At 42.7% G+C, this 24670-nt stretch overlaps 1 protein-coding gene across 3 annotated transcripts in view; it reads left to right on the plus strand.

Moving 5' to 3' along the window:
* The window catches only part of cacna2d2a (calcium channel, voltage-dependent, alpha 2/delta subunit 2a), a 191878-nt gene that overhangs the window by 115570 nt on the left and 51638 nt on the right, over window positions 1-24670 (plus strand). For 2 of the 3 annotated variants that reach the window (XM_052077097.1, XM_052077098.1), the window contains exons 5-6: window positions 10444-10488; window positions 15509-15647. In XM_052077097.1, coding sequence (XP_051933057.1) covers window positions 10444-10488; window positions 15509-15647 — 184 coding nt within the window. The remainder of the gene's footprint in view (window positions 1-10443; window positions 10489-15508; window positions 15648-24670) is intronic. The other variant, XM_052077099.1, reaches the window with a different exon arrangement.

Here is a 24670-nt window from a genome sequence, read left to right on the forward strand (position 1 = left end):
TGTACGCAATGTCAAAGGCAACCTTCCGTTTGTCATTTGAATGTGAGAGATGGCAACAAATCTGATGGAGGTGATTACGGGGTCAAAAATAACAGGTTTGCTTTTAGCCTAGGTTTGATTGTTGATTGGTCCACTTGGAGGAAGCCTTCTTCTGTGCAGTCTTTGCTCTGGCAGTGGTAAAATGGGGGGGGGGGGGGGGGTGATTGGGGGGACTGAAATGAAATGCTATTCAGTGAAAATGGAGGATGGAAACATTTTGTTTAGTTTGTTTGTTTCGTTTCTCATATAATAAATAAATCTCAAAATAATAACAATAATAATAAGAAGAATTTAAATGATGTGGAAAAACAATTGTAAATAGCACTGCAATTTATCCATTTTGTATTTATATTGCACTTAATTGAACGGTGTTTGTTTGTTTTTTCTTCTTTCTACCCACATTCTTGCTGCTGTAGGCTGTAAATTTCCCCAGTGTGGGACAAATAAAGGATATCTTCATCTTAATATAAAGCTGCTTTACCTGGCAGGGTAGAGCGCCACTAGATTGTTTAGTGCTGATCTTGTGAGGAAATGATTGTTTGATTCCCTGGTGAATTTTGAATTTTACTCACAAAGAAATGACCAGATTGTGGTTATATTTATAGTTAGTCATCCCAAACTTGTAAAATGTCGATGGAGCTTCTCCCAGACTTACTGTTACAACCGTACATCACACACTTTGCCATATTTTGCTGTGGAGATTGAACATTATGTGGAAACACAGAGGAGAAATCAGTCTGTATTCAAGTTCGGCAGGCTTAGCGAAAGGTGACGCAAAATGGCCACCGATGACTTCAGTTGTAGCTACAGCAAGTAGGCAGCATTACATGTCTGATTTTAGATGTCTGTGGACATAACATGAAGACAGGCTAACCTGAGCTAACAAGAGCCTCCTACACTATCATTCGTAGACACGACGCCAAACCCCACCCTTTAAATCCAGACATGCATTTAACGTCACAGGTACTGAAGTGTAGAACTTGTGGATGGTGACCCCATGAGGAAAAAAGAATCTGGACCTCACAAGCATATTTTATATTGGTATGGGTTAATGATAAACATTTTTTTTATCCGATAAGTCGAATAATTCATGCACTGGTCTGTAGATTAGTCGTTTAAAAAAAAAAAAGATACTCTATTACCGTAGGGTACACAATAAAGATCCATTTTAATTGGAGTCTGTTTATTTGTAAGATTTAACAGAGGATCAAATCATTACTTCATCCCAATGTACTGTAGAAAATTGCATTGGTGTTGTCCCTCTGGATTCCAGTCATCTCTTGACAATTCAGAACGTGCTCTGTTTATCTTGTCTGTCTACCCTAGATCTGTGCCTTGTTTAGGACGCGTTGGCATGCGTGTGTCTTGCTCGATAGGCTTTCTGTTTATTTATTTATTATTTGACACCTTGTCCATGCAATGCGGCGATGCTATCAGAGTTTAAACCCCGTTCCTCAATCGAGGCCTGTCAGCCAACAATGGGATAGCAACGTTTCCCGGAGTGCAGCAGGACAATGGCGGGACAAAGGCCCTCATTCCTTATCGTCATAGCGGAAAACGCGTCATCGGATCGCGATGCTTTTAGCGAGGTTTTAAGCCTGGAAAGAAAGAGGAATTAGAAGAAAAAAAGATGCAATTATTTCAACCTGCGGGTAGGTTTAAGAGATTTAGATTTAGACTACAAGTCTCGGCTAATATTTTTGAGTTTGAACTAAATTGACGTCTTTTTAAATGTTATTGCTAGTTCCCAGTTATTCATTACAGGCGTCATTAAAGGGGAAGTCAACCCAAATAAATGATTTACAGCAATATATTTTACACATATGAGTGAAGCAATAAAATCCAGCTCAGGGGGCGGATTATTTTGCCACTTGCCGTTGACTGGAAATTATATCACAGTTGTAAAAGCCTTAGTTAAAGAACCAATCATGGCTCACCTTTGGAAAACAGGTGAGCCATGATTGGTCGTTACCGGAGCAAGTGTCAGGTCATTTTCAGTTGACAGAAAGTGGCAAAATGGCCGCCCACTGAGGTGGCTAAAAGCGTGTGGATTTTTGCTTCTCAGTTATATGCATAGCAAGACTCCACCGTGTGTGACTGTGAGATGAACAGGAGATAATTAAATTTCCTATATGGCATTAGGAAGTGAAAAAAGATCAAAGGAGGTAGAAGGGCTTTCAGATCTCTGACAAATACCCACACAATGAACAATGATACAACACAAGAAGCTCATCCACACACAAACGCGCGCACACATACGATGTAATAATACGATGTTTCTTCTTGTTGCAAGTGTCCCTGTCTGTATTTTCCTATACATTTAATTCTACGTCTGAAATTGCATGTCAGTCATGTGTGAATGCTTCTACATCTCGGTGAGCTGTGTGTGGGTGTGTGCATGCTTAGCCTGAAGTCCTGTTTTCCCTCACTTAAGGCATAGGCTTCGATGGCTAACATTTTCGAGGATGTTGAGCCTCACACCTTTTGACACAGGGCGATTGGATACTGGAGATTTTTAAAACTGACAAGGGGTCAGCCAAAAGCCAATTGGAGGAGGTTTATGTCAAGACTGACAGTTGAGTGGGATTTTCTGCAAAACGATGATAAGAAAACTGACACATTTTGGGGGTTTTCATACACTGCATACAATAGCTTGGAAATGTATCTTTTGTAAGCGAGCAATTTTAAACCCCACCTCATATATTTTTGAGCCAATGGCTTTTATTACTGTGATGACCAGGAACAGAGGATTAGCCCAGAGTGTGGGAAAAAATGTATATGAAGACAATAAAAGCTTCTCACTTTATCACTCATAGAGCCAGCACTATGTGGTGTGTGTGTGTGTGTGTGTGTGTGTGTGTGTGTGTGTGTGTGTGTGTGTGTGTGTGTGTGTGTGTGTGTGTGTGTGTGTGTGTGTGTGTGTGTGTGTATATATATATAGCACGTAGAAGGTCGTCTACAAACTAATCACAAATGTTGCCCTTATCAGAAGCTAACACCGTTAGCTCATGGTAATCATTCAACAAAATTCAATGTAGCTTGAAATTTGGTGGCAACTCGACTTGACTTGCTTGTTATTGTTTTTTTGTTTGTTTGTTTGTTTGTTTGTTTTCCCCCACAGTCACGCGCGACCTGCTTGAGGCCTCAAAAATGCGACTTTAAATTACTTGTGATTTGCACATTAGTCCCATCTCAAAATTAACCCTACTGCCGCTATGTCACAGTAAAGAGGAAGTGTAGAACATCTTAGTCACAGACATATTTTTAGAAATAAGCAAATTATGAGACATGTTGGCGTTCCTATTTCATGTAAAATATTGATGATATTCCCTCAAACATTACAGACAAATATTGTTGAGCAATTTGCTTTGGTAATTTTGTGGATGTCCCTTTATGTGTGTTTTTCATGAGGCCGCATGGGTTAATGAAGAGCACTAAATGAAATCCTTTATTGTGTTTGATATAATGTCAGCTTCCATTAGCGAACCTGGCGCTGGGAATGATTGCAAGTCTATCAGGGCCAGCCGAGAGGGTGTCGTTCGGGGATGGTGGGGATTGGGGGGTGTCTGCACGCATGTGCGCCCACCCCAGAGCGGAGCAGAGGCCCCGAGGAGTGTGTTCTCTAATTATAAAATCATTAGCAGGTGTCCGGAGGAGATATGAATATGACTGTAATCTGTCTCCAGCTGTGATTGAGCGCTTGTCACACTCAAATGTCAAACCTTTTCCATGTCAGCCTGTTGAGAAATCGTTCGGTGTAGCAACCCCATTTAGTCACAACGTGCCTGCGCACGGCCCAAGTGTTGAGCTCCAACGTGAGGCTCGTCGCTTCCAAGCCGGTGACGTGATGGCGGTGTGGGTTTGTTCCCCCGAGTGGGTGGATGGTGCAGGGTAAAAATACTGTTGGTTATATACAATATACACACCGGTGCCGCCCCTCCCAAATCGCAGAACACGCTTTTTGCCCAGGGCCTCACCATCCTTGATAGCGCCACATTTTGGCAGAGGGCACACATTTGCGCAGATGCACACAGAGTGGATGTAGCCATGCATTTTTGTAGCCATTTTAGCAACGCAACGTTCGTGCTGCGCCTGAAACTAACAATAACAAATACTTCCTGTACTACTGCGCATATGTAAGCCACTATGGTGTTTGCTGTTGCCGTTTCCGAGCTAAACAGTAGGAGTCGCTGTCGGCTGAAGTTGGATTAGACGTTTGCGGATGGCTTGTTTTCGTTGTAGTGAATCTCGTTGCAAGGCAAGGGCAGAGAAAAAGATTTCGTGTCACGCAACAGGGGGATTTTTCGTTGTAGGGGGGGCAGAAAAGTGGGAATGGTTTTAATGCATTAAGATTTTTTCACACGGGGGGGGGGGGATTTTCGCCCATGTAGGTTTCGTTGTCGAAGCCTTTCACTGTATTGCAACAATGACGCGACACGACAAGAGACCAATCAGAGGGAACCCTTTAACCCACGCTTGCAGAACAAGACGTGATACCAGCAGTCGGGAGCAAGCAAGAGAGCAAAAAAAGTAAAACATGACAACTTTTGAGCTTGACTTGAAGGCGATGAGGACATTGATGAATGAAAACTTTGTGGGTCATACCTGCTACTCATTATGGGTGTGTTTGGAGATATACTTGCAGGGAGCACTGCTTCACTCCATCCGAGCCCTACAAACGGAAGCCAGGAGCCCAGTGTGTCACACAGTCCAAATTAAAAACAGTTCAAGCGCGATCCGCTGATTGGTTTGTAACTGGGCGCGTTGAGAAATTAATGGAAGGGGAATGAGTCAGATTGAATTTTCCGAACGCAGCCTATAAATAAGAATCTCGGAATCTCGAGTCTCTGTTTAGGCTGACAAACGTCCCTTCCCCCGCCATCCATATCTTTTTAATATCTTTTGTATTCATTGGATGAAATGGAATACAATGACCAGTTTGTGTATGAATATAAGATCTAACCAATACTGCATCTTATTGTAAGCCAATTACTTAGCCTATCAATTGATCTTCTTTCTCTTAGTATAATATTGTACTGATATGTGTTAAAGTAGTAGTAGTAGTAGTAGAATTAGGCCTGTATTGGCATTATAGTCAATAAATAAAAGATAGTGGTGTAATTGCAACTGCAGTAGTTTTTATTCGTACAAACCCAATTTCGATGAGGAGACGGCGTGTTCAGTTGGACCGGAAATGATAACGTACGTGAAGGAATAGTTCAACCACAAAGAGGTGAACCTCGTCCCATCTTTGCTAGTGAATGACTGAGCAATTCCGGGAGGCTCCTTTTACACCCACTCATGGCACTCATCTGTTCCCAGTGATCCTGTTCACCTGGAGAATGTCCTAAAACAGGTGTTTGATGAGCATTTCTCAACTTTGTTTCAGTCACAAAATTCCAAGTAAAAATGTATTTGCTAAAAACAATCACATTTATCACTTCGAACATGTAGTATCTTTTTTTTGTAGTGGCCTCAATTAACTATAATGTGAAAATGATTTGCAACTCATAGTTTACTGTTTTTTTTTTCGTTATGTTTAACCCAATGTCTCAACTCTGAATTGGGTTTGTATTAGAATTAAGATTTAGCTCGACTCATCAATGACGCAAAAGTAAGGAAGGGGCTGGGCGTTCATCATCATGCAAATTATGACAATTCATCTTCAATTCAGCTTTATATGTTTATTTCAGTTTTGAAATTAGCTTTCTTTAATGATTTAATAATTTATTGCATTCAGGGAGTGCGGGGGGTACTATATTATAACTGTCAACACTGTCAATGTCTATTGTCAAATGACATTTTGTGGTCATTTTGTATCGATGAAATTATCTTGGAGCCCCAATTTATGGCGGGGCTGACACACACACACACACACACACACGTTTATTCCACAAATCATGCCAAGAATCGTTGTCTTATTTTTAAAGGGGTATATATTTGTGATGAGTTTCAATGATAAAGCAAACAGAAACAACGATACCGCAATTTGACACCTGGTCAGAAAAAAAACAAGCAAAAACTAAACCTATCAAGGAGGCAGTGACATTCTGATCAAGAGGAAATAGTCGGTTCCTATGGCAACAGTAGGCATCTTACCTGTATGCTGCTTGCAGCTGCTGCTTTTGCTCAAATCGAAAATTGGCGAGGGTAGACTCCTGTTGAGTGGGGGTGGAAGTGGAAGGGGGCATTCGGAACGATGGAGATAAGGTCCGGGGGAGGACAGATGGAGCACACAGAGGAAAGAGATAACGTTGTATCATAAAGAAAAAGTGATGTAAGGTAAGGGGGCCGGGTTCATAACCTAGGCCCCTTGGTGTTTGTTTGCCATTTGGAGTTTGCGAGTCCACTTGGTATGATGGATTTAATTTATTGATACCGTGTTGTGTGCCACTGGGTATTTGTCAGGCTTTGTGTGGATTTTATTTGTGTGTGTGTGTGTGTGTGTGTGCGTGCGTGCGTGTGTGTTTGGACTGTGCTTTATATAAAACGAGTGGTTGAGACTCCACACTCGGTATTCCTAACAGTCAAACAAGTGTGAAGAGAAGTTAATGTAATAACTAAAATAAAGTAAAAGTACTCACCCTTTGAAGATGCCTAACCAGTTTGCAGAGCCTGTTGGTCACCCTGTGGCATTTCATCGACACTGTTGGAATTAATATTACCATGTGTTTTCAAACCAGAGTTCCACATTTATATACCGTAGCGTAAAACATACTCTGAGTGTGAAGTGCCTAAATGGAGTCACCGTGAAAGAGCTTAATAGTTCCATTTCAGGTTGTAAGAACATTTTCATTCCCAATTAAGCAGCTTTAAATATTAAAATGAATTGTTATTCCTCTTCGGGAACGTTATCTCCCAATTGACGGATGCCTTATTTTTCTTAGGTAATCCACCTGACTACTAGGAAAAAAAATGTTCTCCAATCATATTTATTTTGAAATTCCCCAATCTATGTGAATTAATTGGACTACTCCAAAAGAATTTTTTTTAAATCCCACTACATTTTTTAAACAGGCTCATATACACTTAAATCAACTCAAACAACAATGTTCATAAGAGTCTTATAATTAAAATGCCAACAACATTTCATGACAAAATGTGTTTGATAAAAAGTATTACTTTTCCTCTTCCCATAAAAAGTGATTGCACTGAGGGAAGCCATTTTCTTACTTTTTCTTACCCCTACATATTTGGTATCATTGGAAAGCACTGAATGTCCTCTTTAGAGAAACAAAAGGAGTTCATGCGATTGGATGCACTGGGTGGGAGATATTTAGGTTCACAAATCTCCTCCACAGAGGACAAATTTGAACTACTGTTAGCTAATTTGAGTCCACTGCCCTTTCGTCTCCTTTTTAGCAGGTAAAAAGTTTAGGTAAAAAGTTGTATTGGGTTTTAGTCCAGTGACCGTCTCTCACAGCAACATGCACTCATGGCTCACGAAGAAAAAAATATGCCCTTATGTACTGTGCAGTAGGAATTTAGTGAGGCAGAGGGGGTAAAATTCAGATCACTGGAACGTGATTGCCCACCCCACTGACTCAAACAAACGCCTCGTCTATTCCTGCCACCATTAGTTGTAAATGTGAAAGTAAAATAGAAAGCCTTTACACTCGTTGTATGGTGCAGATGCGGAGGGCGTTGTGTTAAAACAATAAATACAGTACTATACTACACAAGACGGTGGCCCGGTAGTCCAATGACTAGCACGTCGACTTCACAGTACAGAGGTACCGGGTTCAATTCCAGGTCCGGTCTCCCTGTGTGGATTTTGCATGTTCTCCCCGGCCCTGCGTGGGTTTATTCCGGGTACTGCGGTGTCCTCCCACATTCCCAAAAACATGCATGGCAGGCTTATTGAACACTCTATATTGACCCTAGGTGTGAGTGTGGGCGTGGATGGTTGTTCGTCTCTGTGTGCCCTGCGATTGTCTGGAAACCGGTTCAGGGTGTCCCTCGCCTACTGCCCGAAGACAGCTGGGATAGGCCCCAGCACCCTAGTGAGGATGAAGCGGTTTGGAAAATGAATGAATCAATACTACACAAGACTAACTTATGCAGTAAAGTACTGTGGTGGTTTCTGCCAGTTGTGCTGTTGTGGCTTGCATTTTCTTTTCTTTTTTTTGTGTGCAGGTATTTTGGTAAATAACATTCAAATGACAAGTCAAGATATAATTTTTTTGTAATGCATCATTTCAAACTTCATTAACGGAAAGTGGCTGTGAATATTGAGATGCAATAAATGTCAGCCCGCTAGTGAGATTGGATTCTTTCGCAATGAGACTCGCCCAGTCTGAGCAGGATTGGGCTGTGGATCAAACCTGCTGGCAGACACAACAGCGCTGCCGAAAATGTCTCTCTTTTCCAGCCTGTCTCTCATCTCCCGTTGCAGAGGCTATTTTTAGTGCCTGGCATCCGCCAGCCCTGCCAGCCCCTACCGCACGCGCCACAAATCTCAATCTTCCCTCCTCCGAATTCATCCCCTTCACGGCTCCCCGACCTCGGGCCGCCATTATGACCCGCCGAATGAACCCAACGTACGCCTTGAGTGATCCGTTCTGATCCCAGTGTTGGCGTCCCCTTTCCCTCCTCGCAACCTCCTTCTTGAGCTCTCCAACGGAGCTTGGAAGATTTGCCGCGTCTTTGGAGACGCGTTGTCTGCCATCGTCTTCCATGACCGTGATCCACAGGCCACTCTACCCAAATGTTTAGTGTCGCTGGGAGTTTTGATCATCCCGTGTTCCTTTGTGGAGCTGGTTCGGGAACTTTTTTATGTCTGACTCAGATTAGCAGTGGAGGCCCTGTTGGAGTGAAGATTCCACTCCAGATTTCAGATGAATTTGGCAGGAGAAAGTCTCCCCTCATCAGACCGTAACCACCGGAGCGCCAACACCTCTCGGTCACGCTGGTGCCCTTGAAGTCACACACTAACGGCTCTTCTGTTAAGTGGACGCCATGCCGACGAGGAACCTTCACGAAGCTCGGCGGGCTTCGGGTGCTGATTACTTAATGTATTCAGCAAACACAAATGGCAGTTTCTCAAGACTGTAGTACCATTTTGAATGGTGAAGAACAGAAATATGGGTCTAGTAAAATGCAGAGGGGTCCACATTTTAAGATATTCCGGACAAATGAACTTTCTGCGACAAAGTAGTTTCCGTAGCCACATTAAGAATACATGGACGTGCCGTTCAAGAAATCATTTTTACAATAATTCTGACTTTACTACTGCATTGGTTTAATGATACACTACAGCAAAGCACAATTTCGAGTTACATGGTTTTTGTTAAATCAGAACTGCATCGTAAACACTCCGCCCTTGTGCAGAATCAAGAAGTTCTAACGAGACCCCCACCAAGTGATGTCATCCTCCAGCCTTACAGTGACATGCATTTTTATCCATGACCTCACCTCACGTGATCCTTTCAACAATCAAACATTTTTACGTTTTGGTTTTGAAAAGTTACTGCATTTTGAACATAGTTGCTTTAAGTTATGTTTAGTTGAGGTCAATAAAATGTTGTATGTTACGTGCTTTAAAATAGTGGCCTGCGCCAAAACACCAGTAGGCTAGAGCCCAAGGCATCGATAAGCGCGAGCAGCTATCGTGATAAAAGTATTTTCACCCATGGAGGTAGCACTTCATACACGACATACACGAATACTGCCACAGCTACTCGTCAACAATTTCACCAAGCAGCAAGTTTGTGCCGTTTATCAGTTGCTAATGTTGTTCACGATCACTAATCTTTGCATCCAACAAATTTCAACAGAACACTTGCTTTGGCCTCACAGCATGAATCTCGCCCGTAAGAGTTTGAGGTGGTTTCTACATGATTGTATTTCAGACAGTGTTGTCTGGGAGACAGCTGTTAGTAGTCACTTGAAAGTGGCTCTGGATTATCACCTAGCCTCACTGTCATGGGCTGAAACTCGAATGTATGACAGTATGTAAGTGAGCCCCAGGAATATGTTGAAACATTTTTGCATATAGGCAGCCAAGAAAATGCGTCCTTGGTTTCATTTCGCATGACAATTTACCATCATACTCTATATCCAAAACTGTCATGCTTCATTTTCCATAAAATACCTTGTCACTGTGTCACATGACATGTTTGTATACAGTGTCCCCCATCACTGTTTCAACATGTATTGCATTGAATTGCCACATCCTTTTCTGGGAGGGCTTGGGGTCCTCAGCAGCAACCTCTCGGTCATTGCACATCACACTACTCCTCCTGTGTTCTGTGATGCTGATTATATTCTTGCATGGATGACAGAATATAACCATGACCCTTACTCTCTTTCCTTGCTAACCCACCTCCAGGAGTTGGGGCGGATATATGCGCTGCTATATCTGCTCTCATCAGCCTGTCTTTTCACTCTTTCTTTTCTGCACAGGAGAATGCCATTTCATACTACGATTCCAAAGCGGATTCAGACTATGTGAGTACAGAATGGACTGCTTCACCCCCCCCCCCCCCATCCTTCATCCCCTCTTCCCCAAAGTCTTCCTGCCTGCCCGCCTGCCTTCCAAAACCTTCCAACCAAACAGAACCCTCTTCCCAAGCCTTCCTGCTTCTTGCAGCCCAACATCCGTGTCACTCAGGGCTGTCTCTGTATGTTAGTGTGGTGACGCTGTTTTGTGGTGAGCCGCTGTAGCACAACGACAGCCGGCCCGAGGTGCATGTAACCCAAGCTATCGTCGACCGGGCCTAATTCCAAGCTCCGAGTTGGTGGCAGCTGACCTCAGCGCTGCGCTCATCCCGATACCTCCAATCAGGAGTCTGTTTTAGACCATCGAAATTCAAATCAAAAGCGTTACAGTGGAGTGAATAGAGTACATTTTAAGTTGGACTTTTGAGGTCTGATTATATTTTCCGGACTATAAGTCGCTCCTGAGTAGAAGTTGCACCAGCCATAAAATGCATAATAAAGAGCAAAAAAAACATACATAAGTCGCGGTGGAGTAAAAGTCGAATTTTGGGGGGGCGGGGGGGGGGAATTTATGTGATAAAATCCAACACTAAGAACAGACATGCCATCTTTGAAGGCAAATAAAAATAAAACTACAGGCTGAATAAGAGTACGATATGCTAATGTTACATGACGCATAAACAATGAACTGAGAATGTGACCAGTATGTTCACGTAACATATTAAGTTATTCAGATAACTGTAGCATAATGATGATGCTAACAAATTTACCAAACCATCAGTGTCACTCCAAATCACTAAATTCAATGAAATCTTCATCCTCTGTGTCACTTTTAAGCAACTCTGCCAACTTCGGAGCTAATAATAACTGTAATGTTGTAATGTTTTTGACAAAATGTAAAAAAAAAGCACATTCTGACAAATTGTTATGGACGTTAAGTTCTGCAGGTTGACAGCTCTGGTAATGTGACAATGACGAATCTGCAGCATTGAACACTATGTCGGTGTTTTAAATGAGCCATTTCTGGCCAAGCATCCTCAGCTGTTACGATAACGTGACAATGACAAAGCCGCTACTGAGCCATGAGGAGACTGAGGGCTGCAATAAAACAGTCCGCTGCAGCAAAGTGGAGACTGTGAAGTTGATTTATTTTGAGCTATATATCAGCAAATGTTACATTTCCATGCAGGGTAATCACCACATGGCTGTTGTGTGGATAGCTAACACAGCTTTAGTCTCAATCGTGGTTTTGTATGCTTCCCTGAATGTCCCGGGCGCAGGTTTGAAGGCCAAAATGGCTAGGCAGAGATGAGCAGAAGGGAGTAAAGGGGGAGGTGAAGGAGTAATAAATCACGCTGCGATATTCTCTTCACACCCGCCACCCCTTTGATGAATGACACGACACTTTAGGGCCTGTCAGCACGTCTAATTGGTGAGCATCAGTCATCATTAACGCGGCACACACTCGGGGCGAGAGACCCGTGACCCTAACTTAACTGACCCCGCTTTCACCCAAAGCTTGTGGGGATGAAGTCAGGCGTGGTTGTGAAAATCGTAGTGACTCCTGCAGCCCGACCAATTAAGGCCCCGCCATCGGGGCGAAATTGTTGGAAAGGTTTCCGATGACTGTCAGGTAAGTGCAGCCTGTCTTGTGCTCTTTGCCTTCCCAAGTGCTCTGTTTGTCACTTTACTTCTTATTATGTGATGCATTTTGACAGTGTATGTGATGAAGAAGTGTGTTATATTCATACATACAGGTGCATCTCAATATGTTTCAGTATCCTGGAAAACATCATTTCAATAGTTTGTTTCAAAATCAACCTGTCATCACTTGTGACGAAGTGCGTTTTCAGAGCGTTGTGATCAGGGAAGAAAACTCACTCCGAATCGCTCAGGGGGAATATTTTTGGGGTTTTGCTGTGCAAAAATGTTTGACATTGCAGTAGCTTTGTTGAAAATTAAAAATCACTCTTGCAACAAGGCACGCGACAGGATAATACGTCATGGTGATCTTTTGAAACGCATCCAATAATCTGACCTTCAATGACTTTGATCAGAAGGAATATCCTCAAATTAGTCTCGGTTATCGCTGTGTGCGTACCCGGCTTTATTCACACACACATATATCATATGGAAGGTCATGCGTGACACACGCTTGAACTTAACCCCAGTTAACCCAAGGCAGGAAGGGAAGAATCTTCCAAATGTCATCTCTGGCCTCTTCAGCCATTAATGAATCCTTGAAAGCAAAGAGATAAAAATGAACAAATTGGGTAATGATTCGCACAAAACAGGTGGTGGGTGGTTGAAGAAAATGAACCAATCAGTCTTTGCTGCCTGCATTTATTCACTTGCTAATTAGAAACTGCCTTAGTTAATTATGATTGGGGCTCTTCTGAAGAAAGAATGGAACAAGTGTGGGTGGGGGTAGAGGGGTACTTCTCCTTGCCTGACGACAGAATTCATGCCAAGCTGCATACTCAACAAACATCTTGGTCCTCATGTCAAACCTTTTCCCATGTGTCTCTCACTGAGATCACATTTCATTTATGATGATAGAAATTAACTTGCCACTTTTTGGTTTTATTGATTGCAGTAAACCCCCATTTATCGCAGGAATGACATTCCAATCCCATACGCAATTGGTGAAAATATAAAATGAATAAAAAAATTAAAAATAAAACACCCACTTGCTTGCTTGAAACACATGCAACGCTCTAGACAAGCAAAAGGAAATTAGCATTGATGCGACAGGAATTGAAACCTTCAAATAACTGCGACTTTAGTACACAGAGAGCAGAAACACATACAACAATCTTCGTCCCTCTGCGGTACAGTTTTTTTTTTCTTTAGTGTGACCGTCAAAGAGAAGTTGCAGAAGTTGCTCTAGCTTGTAATTGTTGGTCTTTCATGGGAACTTTGAGATATTTCTTTGGGTGACTTTATTCGGGAACGTCCCCCTGGCTCGTCCCAACAACATCTTGTAATTGCATTTTAATTGACAATTAAAACAGACCCATCAATCATTGCCCTGCTGTGGACACGAGCTTCTTTTGATTTAATGAAGCCCCCCCCCCACTCCCTCAAAAAATAACAGCAGGTTTCATCATGTCAGATCCAATCAACCCACGCTGCTTTATTAAAACATAAAGACCAATAATTTATGCACCCAACATAACTTGTGGATTTTTTTTCCGCTGTCGGAAAGCAAGGGGAATAATCCGATTTGGTTCTTCTTAGATGTGCAATAAGGCTAAACAATTGAAGGCTAATGGAGGATGACTAATAATGAATGAATAGAAGCTGGGGGCAACTTGCATTTGGGAGTGTACCAAAGTGCCAGAAGCGAAAGCGCACACACTTTTCATTTGTCGTTTTTTTAAGTTAATAGACCCGATCGTGAATCGACCTCACACGTCTTTGTTTTATGGAGTTTGATCTGTAAATTTCTTCTGCTGGGCTACTTTCTGTTCTCTCAGCATACTCCTAAGAGGATGCCCCTTTAAGAGTTACGAGCAGGCGTAGCTCAAATCACTTAAGAATCAACTGCCGTACAAACCTGATGACATTTGTTGGTTAACAAGAACATTATTTACATGTAATGAATGAGTGTTTTTGTTTGGGCAAGCCGTGTATACAAACGTGGCTGTATACAAACATTTCAGCGAAATCCTGGCTTTGGTAGTTCACAAAATGAATACAGTACATCTTTTTTTTTATTCGGCAGCAATGTAGTTGAATAGTTCACGACAGTTCTAAGGTTAAGGGTTAAAATATTGGGTCAAGTGGTGAATGTTGATACTATATTTGCCCTGTGAGTGGCTGGCAACCAGTCTGCCTCCGCTGCCAAAAGTCAGCCTGGAAAATGTCCAGCTCACCCTTGACTGTAATGAGAACAAAAAGCACGAGAATGGCTGAGTGTGCATTTTTATTGAGTTCAAATTTCCTATCATTTTGGCATTGGCATCTTTTCTATACACTCTTAAAATTGAGAATTTCTTCAAATTTGGAGAAATAGCTAACCCAGCACTAGGTCAAAAGACACCAAATCAATGCTGGGTTATATATACCCACTGCAGCGTGTACAGCAATGGTGTCAAACATACGGCCCGTGGGCCAGAACGGGCCCCCAAGGAGGTTCGATCAGGCCCGCAGCATAATTTAAAAGTGAAAAAATACATAACACCCGGAATGAATATTTTGAATAAGCTGCAATTCATTGATCATTCGCTAGGGGAACACTGTTTTGAGCAGAGTAGAAGACAACATTGTTTTGATCAGAGAAGAAGACAATTGTCTTATTCTGTCACTGAGACGGACCCAACACAGCAGTAAAAGCCAGCTAACTAATTGCTAGCGAAATAGCATTAGCATCAAAGCCGTCATTTTGTCAAATGTTTTTTAAAAGATATATTCATTAAATTTCAACAGTTTCCTAATGTTCTTGTGCTTCTTTCTACCAAAACAAAGGAGCAGAGTATGGTGTAATTTTAATGGGGCGGCCCACTTGACAAAGGCCGAGGCCGCATGTGGCCCACAATGTGAAATTAGTTTGACACCCCTGGTGTAGAGGATTTCACCCAGCACATTGAGTCTACAAGGGGTAACATTATTATGGTACTCTCTTAGCAGAAACTGGGCTCAAAAAAATGGCCACTCAATCGACGCTGTGCATCTAACTTTCCTCTCATAGTACCATACTTTGGTAGTATTCCAGGGGGTGCCAGAAAGTGGGATGGAACAGTTAGTTTGGTACTCTCTTAGCAGAAACTGGGCTTACGCTGTGTAGAATGGATTCATTTAGTCTGAATTCAGACGACAAGCAGAAGGTTTACTAATTTTATGATGTTATTTGTTATGTGGCGCCAGATACTCCAAACAAAAGCCAGTGTTTGCATAACCAGAGGCACAGAAGGGCACCTCAAAGCCACATTGGCCATGACAGAATGTGTCACTATATTTGCACGTATTCCCCTATTCGTCTATCTGCTTTGTTTGTATGCTGATTTTAGATTTTGTGTTCGTGCAGACGGAGGACGGAGAAGAGGAAAATCCAGTGGAAAGCTCGTCCTCTCTGGAGCTGGAGTTCGTGGACGATCCTAATTTCAAAAACAAGGTCAACTACTCATCCAGCGCCGTGCAGATTCCAACCGACATCTACAAAGGCTGTAAGCATTCAAGCACTTGTTATTAGTGCTCTGCTCGTCGCTTTGATGGAGCTGCCCTGACTTTTAACTCTGTTCATTAATATTCAATTGCTCTGCTGTGTCATGGTGAAGAGAGATGCTAATCATAATGTTGACTTCCTTGCTTGTGAATTAACCCGCGGGGTTAAAAATGATAAGCGCGCTGCATGAGTTCTGCCATATTGTTTTTTTTATGAGGCCACGTGTACACGGTTAGTCTAAGTGCTTTCCCGATTACCTATTCGAATTTAACAAACATGCCCACATCAACAAATCATCATTCTGAGCTACTTGCTCCTTAAATACAATCAAATTCAAACTACTTGGCACATAGAGTATAACCAACCAGCTCCCAATTACAAATTACTACCTACAGCCAATTGGTTACAAAAAAGAAAAGGGGCTCTATTTTGGTAGACTGGCACCCGTGCGCTCGGCAAGAAAATGGGCGTAACCTCATTTCCGTGACAGCGCAAGCCTAGTCTAGCGTGTTTGGAGTCGTGTTGCCACTATTGTTATAGACAGTACTCTCGCTGTATCTGTATCGGTTTTGCAAATATAAATTGTTTAAAAGATTGGAATTGTTTTGACATTTATGCGCTATTCATTCGCCCATCTGAGGCGTTTTGGGTAATATTTTGTTAGTATTAAGCTCAATAAACTTATCAAGAGAAAGTGTAAATACACGAACTCTAATTATCCTTGGTGTAAGTTCAGTTTTAGAGTAAACTTAAACTGGGAGCAGCAATAAATAGCTTAAAGAAGGCACTTTTTTGAAGAATTGTTCATTGTCTGGCAAATTGCTGCTTGGTGTGAAGTTGCCACCACAGCAAGTGCTCGTAGCTGAAACTTTAAAAAAAAAGTCTGAAAAATGTGTAAGATCAAGTAACACTTTACAAGCAACCCCCCCACAGTTTCAGGTCACTAGCTACCACCTACAAGCTACTACCTATTATAGCCTCAAAATGCGGATCCTGTGAACATTATGTGCAGACCAGGACATATTTACAGTATATTTGTATTCTAATCAATACAGCAACACTTGTTTAATCAATGAGGGAAATGCTTACGTTGTTGAATTAATGCTGTCGTAAGAACCAGCAAGGTACAACCAGAATGGCTCTTCACTCCTCAGATAATGGCGAATGTTAGCTTAGCTTCAGCCGACCGCCCTTTCTGCGTATTAACATGATTGTACGTGACGTGTTCTCGCTCACACTTGCAAAGCCATGGGTTCCCCCCTGTCACATTGATGCCCCTGCCTTGTGATGCAGCTGCCAAATGGACAATAGGCAACACTTCCACCTGTCTGTTATCAACTTTCAACCTTTTTTTTATCACAAAGGAAAAAAAGACAGAGAACATACAGACTGACAGCCATTTTCGTCCTGTCGTTTTGCCTTTGTCCGGGCCGTTGCCATCTTTGTGACACAGGAACATACGGCACCTGTCTGTATAAAATGCCCCCCAGCTGTGTCTCCAGACACATCTTGTCAGAATGAGACAGTCACCGAGCAGGCGGTGATTGGGGGGGGAATGTCAGAGGCCGCGTCTAACTCACAATAGAGCAATCAGGCCTACACATTGTTCCCGGAGCCATTTTGTGGCAGCTCTCCGCTTCCGCCAACTGAAGATATGAGTTGGAGAATAAAGGCCTTTTGATTGAGCCTGCTGGTGACTTCAGGACCGGAGCGCTGCAGCGCATGGAATTGGTGCTTTGCTTCTCCACAGAAGCAAAGTATATTTACGATGAACATAGTTTGCTGTGCTCCCATCGGGAGCCTCTGGTGTGCTGCGATTGTTAATTGGAGAGTAGGGTATGGTCCAAGTCCATTATGAAGAAGTGTGCTTGGGTTTAGGTGTTTTGAGGACTGAAATAGTCATGGGGGGAAAAAAACAGGCTTTATAAAAAGTCCCAGATTTCAACAAAACAACAATAAGTTTCAACGTGTTACCTATTAACCCATTTAATCCCACCGGTCACATTTGTGAAGGACAACAATGACTTAATTTGCAGGGCTCTAATTTTTTTTTTTTTTTTTTTTTAACTGATTGGGGCGGCCCGGTAGTCCAGTGGTTAGCACGTCGGCTTCACAGTGCAGAGGTACCGGGTTCGATTCCAGCTCCGGCCTCCCTGTGTGGAGTTTGCATGTTCTCCCCGGGCCTGTGTGCGTTTTCTCCGGGTGCTCCGGTTTCCTCCCACATTCCAAAAATATGCATGGCAGGCTGATTGAACACTCAAAATTGTCCCTAGGTGTGAGTGTGAGCGCGGATGGTTGTTCGTCTCTGTGTGCCCTGCGATTGGCTGGCAACCGATTCAGGGTGTCCCCCGCCTACTGCCCGGAGACAGCTGGGATAGGCTCCAGCACCCCCCACGACCCTAGTGAGGATCAAGCGTTTAGGAAAATGAATGAATGAATAATTAAATGGGCTACCAATGACACCTGATTTTGACTTTTAAATGTCTGGGAAAAATTTGGGATTAAATGTGTTAGATGAATGATTCCACAGTTTAAAATGATTTTTTGAATTTGGAGATCTGCATGAAACTGAAGTGAAAATGGCAAACTGAAGTGCCAAAATTGCATGGTTGTGCCTGAGTCTGAATGGTTGTTTAAAAACATGTGCCTTACAATTGGCTTGTAACCTTCCCACGGTTGACCCAAAGTCAGCTAGGATAGGCCTCAGTTTACCTACCAGCTCAATGAGGATGAGATACATATCATCGATAAAACACTCATTTGGCAACACACAGCCCTTTCATCTCTTTCTGCTTGTCGTGCATCCCACCACACGCACACTCAGCTCGATGAATTACTCTTGGGGTTCCTAAAGTCTGCAAGATTGGTGGTCAAACGTCTGCAATATTCTGTCAAAAACAACTGTAATACTCTGAAACAAATCATAAAATTAAGCTCATTCATTCTAGTAGCATAGTTTGAAAAGTTAGCGACAGCGCTTTTGGTTCAATTGAGCTTTTTAAAAAAAAAAAAAAAGATTTAAAATGAATCTTTTTTTTTTTTAATCAAGATATGAATATAAGTTGAGAATTTATGTCTGCTGAGCGGTGTGTAAATGAACTGCTTTCCGGCACACAACAATATGAATTAGGGGTCGCGGGCAAGTGGATGAGAGTCAAGTCAAGTCAACAGTATTTATAGAGCACTTTCAAACAGCCATCGCTGCATACAAAGTGCTGTACATGGAGCAATTTAACATGCACAATAAACAGTAAGACAAATCGGTAATAATGGTGGTAGAAAGCACCAAACAGTAAAACCAAGAACAAATCTAAGTCATGCTGAGTCGAATGCCAAAGAATACAAGTGAGTTTTGAGGAGGGCTTTGAAGATGGGCAGCCTTGCCGAATGTTCAGTGGGAGGTCATTCCAGAGAGAGGGACCAGCAACAGAAAAGGCTCGATCCCCTCTGAGCCTCAGTTTAGTACTTCGTACTTCTAATAATGTCTGGTCTGCAGACCCGAGGCGCGGGCAGGTGTGTAGGGGCGGATGAGCTCGGAGAGGTAAGGTGGCACAAGATTATTCAGAGATTTGAAAACCAATAAGAGGATCTTGAAAATAACTCTAAAATGTATGGGGAGCAAGTGAAGGGATGCCAGAGTAGGAGTTATGTGCTCCCACTTACGAGTACCAGTCAAGAGGCGAGCAGCGGCATTCTGGACCAGCTGAAGGCGCTTAGTGGAGGACTGGCTGACTCCAAAGTAAAGGGCATTGCAGTAATCGAGCCGGGATGTGACAAAGAGTGGCTATGGCCACAGAGAGTGAGGGAGGGAGGTTGCGATTGAGAAAAAGATAGAAGAAAGTGAAGTGAGAGAGAGTGAAACCGATGAGACACTTCAATAATAGAAACCATTTAGAGCAAGGGAATGTCCCTCGCCCCCTTTTTTCTTTCATTGTGATCCTTCCAGAAGCTAAATGAGGCGGCGTACGCGTCCTGGTTTGATTTTTCTTCCAGGCCCTGTGTCCATTTATTGAGACGAAGAGTGTTCCCTGAGCGCAGTAATGAACCATTTTATGATTCATTATCCCGCCGCTCATTCCCGCTGCCGAGCCTGCAAACTTTCTAATTAGCTCGGGTCAAACATTCATAGTTTCCTTCTCGTCTTGTTTGCTTACGACGGAGTGAACGCGGCGACGATAGATAATGCGAATGCAATGAACGGCTTTTATTTGCCCAGTGTGATTGTTAACAGACACGGCCAGACTACAGACAAGTGCTCTCCTCATATCATCTTGAAAATAATCATTGTGTAAATGAAGAACAATCACTCGGTTTCCTTATTATTCTGCTGCTTGTTTTTACAGCCATTATAGCCGAAACCCGATTGGGCGCTTGAGCTATTTCCTTATTTCTCTGCCCAAACACTGATTAGACCCAAAATATTGAAAGTGTTTCAATACGAAAAATTGTCGCCTCCAGCCACATGTTAGTGTTTAATTGAATAGCTCTGACGTTCTTCGCTATAAAACTCACAGTTTCGAGTGCAGTGAGTCTGAAAGTGTGATTGTGATACACAGGCACCCTTAAGTGGTATACGAAATAATATCTACAATTATAAAAAATTTCAAACATGAAATAAAATCAAATACATTATTTTAAAGGTTGTGTCTACAGCCTACATAAACATTTGAATTTTCATGCACGGTACATTTTGAAGTAGAATTCAGTTGTATTTCACTTTTAAGTACCCGGTATATACAACCATAGCCCGATTACCCGCGAGTCTGAGCAAGAGCCTACGCCAGCTGACTTTTGGCAAGAGAAGTTAAATGATCCGTGGACCGGTCACCATTCAATCATTACTCAAACGACATGGCTGAACGGAAGCGACACTTTTCGTCCGCACGCAATAGCTGCTGACCATCATCTCCAAAAATATTGAAAAGGTCAACTTTAATTGCAGAAAATGGTGTCATTGTCAGTTTTGCCCTCCTTTTTTGTTCGAGAGGATTTACTCTGTGGTGCGTGCGTGCGTGTGCAGTCGTGGTAGTGCACGACTACATGAATGTTTTATATGACAATAAGCAGTCACAGCTCTCTGCGGGGAATAAAGAGAGGCCCCGATTGGGTGCGAGAAGTCCTTTCATTAAACGCGAAGTCTAAATCCGCTGCGTGCGGCGCCCTTTCCAGCAGCACAATACAATATGTCATGCTGTCACTTTGCCAGCGCGACAATCGACGCGGTTATCGGGAAAGCACCGACAACTGCAAAATGTGCCTATGAGAAAGCAAGCTTATACACATGAGCTATTAAGGCTTATTTCCATATGTACTGCTGTGCATTCGTTTATTTGTGCTTCGTACCCAGTAAAGTCACAATACAGGTGCATCTCAATAAATTTGAATCTTGTGGGAGGATGTGCTTTCGTTCAATTCAAACAGTGAAGCTTTTGCAGAGGTGCCTGGAGATACGAATGACTTGATTTACGAATTTCGTCCTTTGTTTGGACGATTCTTATGAATTTAAAATACACACATGGCTTTGCTTTAAATCAGTCAATTTAGCTTAATGCTAACTAACACATGATCGCAAACACTATTCTGGGACGAACGAATAGCGTCACATGCGGGCAGAAAATAACTTAACAGGAATAGATATTTAGACGTATTATATAGCGATCAGGAAATCTTCCCTGTTATCTTTGGAGACAGCAGTGGATATTCATTACATTGGAGTCAAAGCAATGCTGGATTATCTTGGGGGGGAAAAAACAACCCCGACATGTCACAATGTGTCACGAGTTGGCTGCAATGTCTCTGTGGGGACAAAAATGCATTTTTGGGAGGCACTGCAAAACGTCAGCATTGTTTCTTAAAAGGAACAGCGATAATGAGAGGAGTTTGTGTGTTGGCTGGCGGCGTATATTTGTTCGGCACGCCGCGGGTTCCTGTGGCTCTGAAGGAAGAAGCCTCCTCCCCTCCCATGCTGCTCACGCCCCACTGGAGATACAACTCAAGCCCTCTTAGCATCAAACCAAATTTAAACGCGCGCGGTAGAGGAGGGGGAGAGCGGCGGTTCGGCAGTGAACCTGATGGAAAGATAGACGGATGAAGGAAATGCGTTTAAAACGAAATAGAAGTGGGCAAAAACAGTCTCCAGCCTTCATTCATTCACCACCCGAGGGTGTGCCTGTTGAAGGGGCACTATCGTTAACCTGCACACTAATTAAAACGGCAAACTTCACTCAACCGGCAGGCTCACTACTGGCACTTGGTGGATTTCCCGTATGTTGTTCTTTTCTCTCTTTTTTTATGGGGGTGTGGGCTGGGGCTGGGGCTGGGGGTGGGGTGTTCTTGGGATGTGTGTGGCAAATCAAGCAAACATCTCTCCAATGAGATAAGGATCTTAAAACCCCGTGTTCCTAATAGTGCTTAATAGCTAATAGTGCTTCTGCCTCGGTTGCTGACAAGGATTCGAAGCGGTTGCCGTCTCAAGCCCTTCAACACTCAGAGCAAGGAAAGGAGGGTTGAGAGCACTGCAATGACATTGTATTTTACTATACTGTACAGTGGAACCTCAATGTAACTGACACAGAACCAAAGGACCCGGGACAGACAGAAAATAGTGTCCAGTCTACTCAAAACGCCCCCGACTACGTCCCTATCCCGTTAGTTCCGGAATTGGCCGCAATTCACCACAATTCCAGTAAATGGCACTGTGTCGCCATCAACAGACAGAGACTGTTCACGTGTTTCCGGGTTGCGCTACTCTCTCGTCCTAGATAAAACAGACTTTACAGTAGACTAGAGCACGTTGAAAAGCACTTCAATGTGCTGACCATGTTAGCAGGCCATGCAAATGTAACGGTGCGCAGAGGTTAGCTTAGCATCTTCTGTTGGCATGTAGTATGGTTAGCATATTGTCTCAACCTTATAATAAAAACCTATTTACATCATTAGGTTATTATTAATTTTCAGTGATTTTAGATTTCATTTGGTTATGTATGGTGATATAGTATGATTCACTTCCTTGTATTGTTGTTAAGTGTGCCACCTGGTGGCAGCAGTGCGGCATAAGATTTCCCATTGTTCATATATTGAGTGTATTCCTTTTTTTTTGAAAGGAAAGAAATGAAAGGGCGCGGAAAGAAGTTTCGAAAAAAGAAATAATTCCAAACGTAATTTTACAACACAAAACAAAATTGATTTCGTGATTGGTGTCTTCTTTTACAAGATTGATCATTGAAAGTGTTTGCTCATCAAATCAAACTGCATTTGACATATTAATTACATGAGGAATGCTGCAGATGACGAATGATGACAGACACGACGGTCGTAAAGTGACACAATAAAATATTTTCTATTATCATCATGACATCGTATTTTATTATTATTTTTTTAATTGCCCAGCTCTATGCTGGCACTATCCGCTTGCCTGTGCATGGTGTTTTGTAAAAAGAAATTCTATGCAGACAAAGCTATGTATCTTTGGTCATTGAGAGATGACCAAAGATATTAAGACGTTATTTTTGGGCCAATTCAGTGAAATTGGTTAATTTCCTGCAGCAGATCTCATGATCTCTCACTACATTTTTTAATGTGCTGTAGCACAGTGTTTGAGAATCCCTGCTTAAACAAAGTGCACATTCATTGTTGATCATTATTGAGTCAGCAAAAGATCTTGTAAAGTGTGCTGTAATTCTTGATTCCGGGGGTAGTTTGTGTAAACAGTATGACAGATATGACATTAAGACAACTGGAACTGGTTCTAAATTGTCAAAGAAAGTGCATGCATGCCTTCTTTAAGATCTCTACATGAGCCAAAAACGACTTGGAACCTTTTGTGAAGGATGCCCGGTGAAAAGCATCTTGGTTGCACTCCCTGTGTGTTGTTCTTGTGTATTTGCCGTAATTACAACCATTTGACTGTCACCTTTGTTTTTACTCAGTGTGGCGGACTCAGAAAAAATTGACAGCTCATGAGAAATATTTATCATGAGGTTGAAATTAAGCCGTCTCCGATGTCAGGTACACGACTTGAGCCCATGTCAACAACACGGAGCTGTCTACACATGTAAACTACGACAGCTCTAATGGGCCCGAATCTTCCTTAGTGACTGGGCTAATAGCTTGAGCTCCATTACCGTTATGGATTTGTGAACCGGGCCCACTTTGTGTGTGCTGCACTCTTGATATATGACCCGCTGTGCTCTGTGAATACAGCAGATTCACACAGCCATTTGTGTGATGTTGTATTAATACAGCGGCATAAGGCGCTTATCTGTTTGGATGGCTCTTTATCTCAGATATATCGGTGTGAATAATGCGTATATGAAGGAAGGATGGGGTGGTTGGGGGGTTCCACGGGAAGTAAGGCGACGAGAGAGGTTAAGGAACAATCTCAAGCGGAGAGGCTCCATAAATTACCTCTCTCTTAACGCTTTTGTGGTGTGGTGCCACATAAAGGGGGCAAAGCCAAGGCTGCTCCAAATGTCATGGGAGCGGCACGCTGATGAATTACCTTTTGAAGATATCGTGCACGGTGGGCGGGGGTGCGCATTTCATGTGAACGATGGCGGCGCCAGGAGGCCCTGTCTGCTGCCCGGGCAAGCGTGCAATTCGCCTTCCCCCCGAGGCGGGAATTCGTCTTTTTATCAACTGTCCAGAGAAGTCAGGGTATATCCTGGCTGAATAAATCAAAGAGAATTAGCGCTGCGTTGGTTTATCTCGGACGGGCCCGTTTTTCTTGAAGCGATCTCCCGCAGGCGCGTTTTTGTGTGTACGTGAGGACTGACAGCAAAGGTAGCTCGTATACTTGCGTACAATGACTTATTTTAACCCAAAGTCATTTTGGTCTGGGATTTTGAGACAGCAACATGAGCTGACCACCACCTGAGTAGACGAACACACAACCAGCATCACGTTAAAGCTTAACTCAGTCGCTTTGTAATCCACGACAATAAGGAGACGTTTTGTCAGAGATGTTCATACTTTACACTGAGGAGTGCCCTTTTTGTATTTAGGGTAAAAGCAATCCAACATAAT

Source organism: Hippocampus zosterae, chromosome 9, assembly GCF_025434085.1.
Source record: "Hippocampus zosterae strain Florida chromosome 9, ASM2543408v3, whole genome shotgun sequence".
NCBI lineage: Eukaryota > Metazoa > Chordata > Actinopteri > Syngnathiformes > Syngnathidae > Hippocampus > Hippocampus zosterae.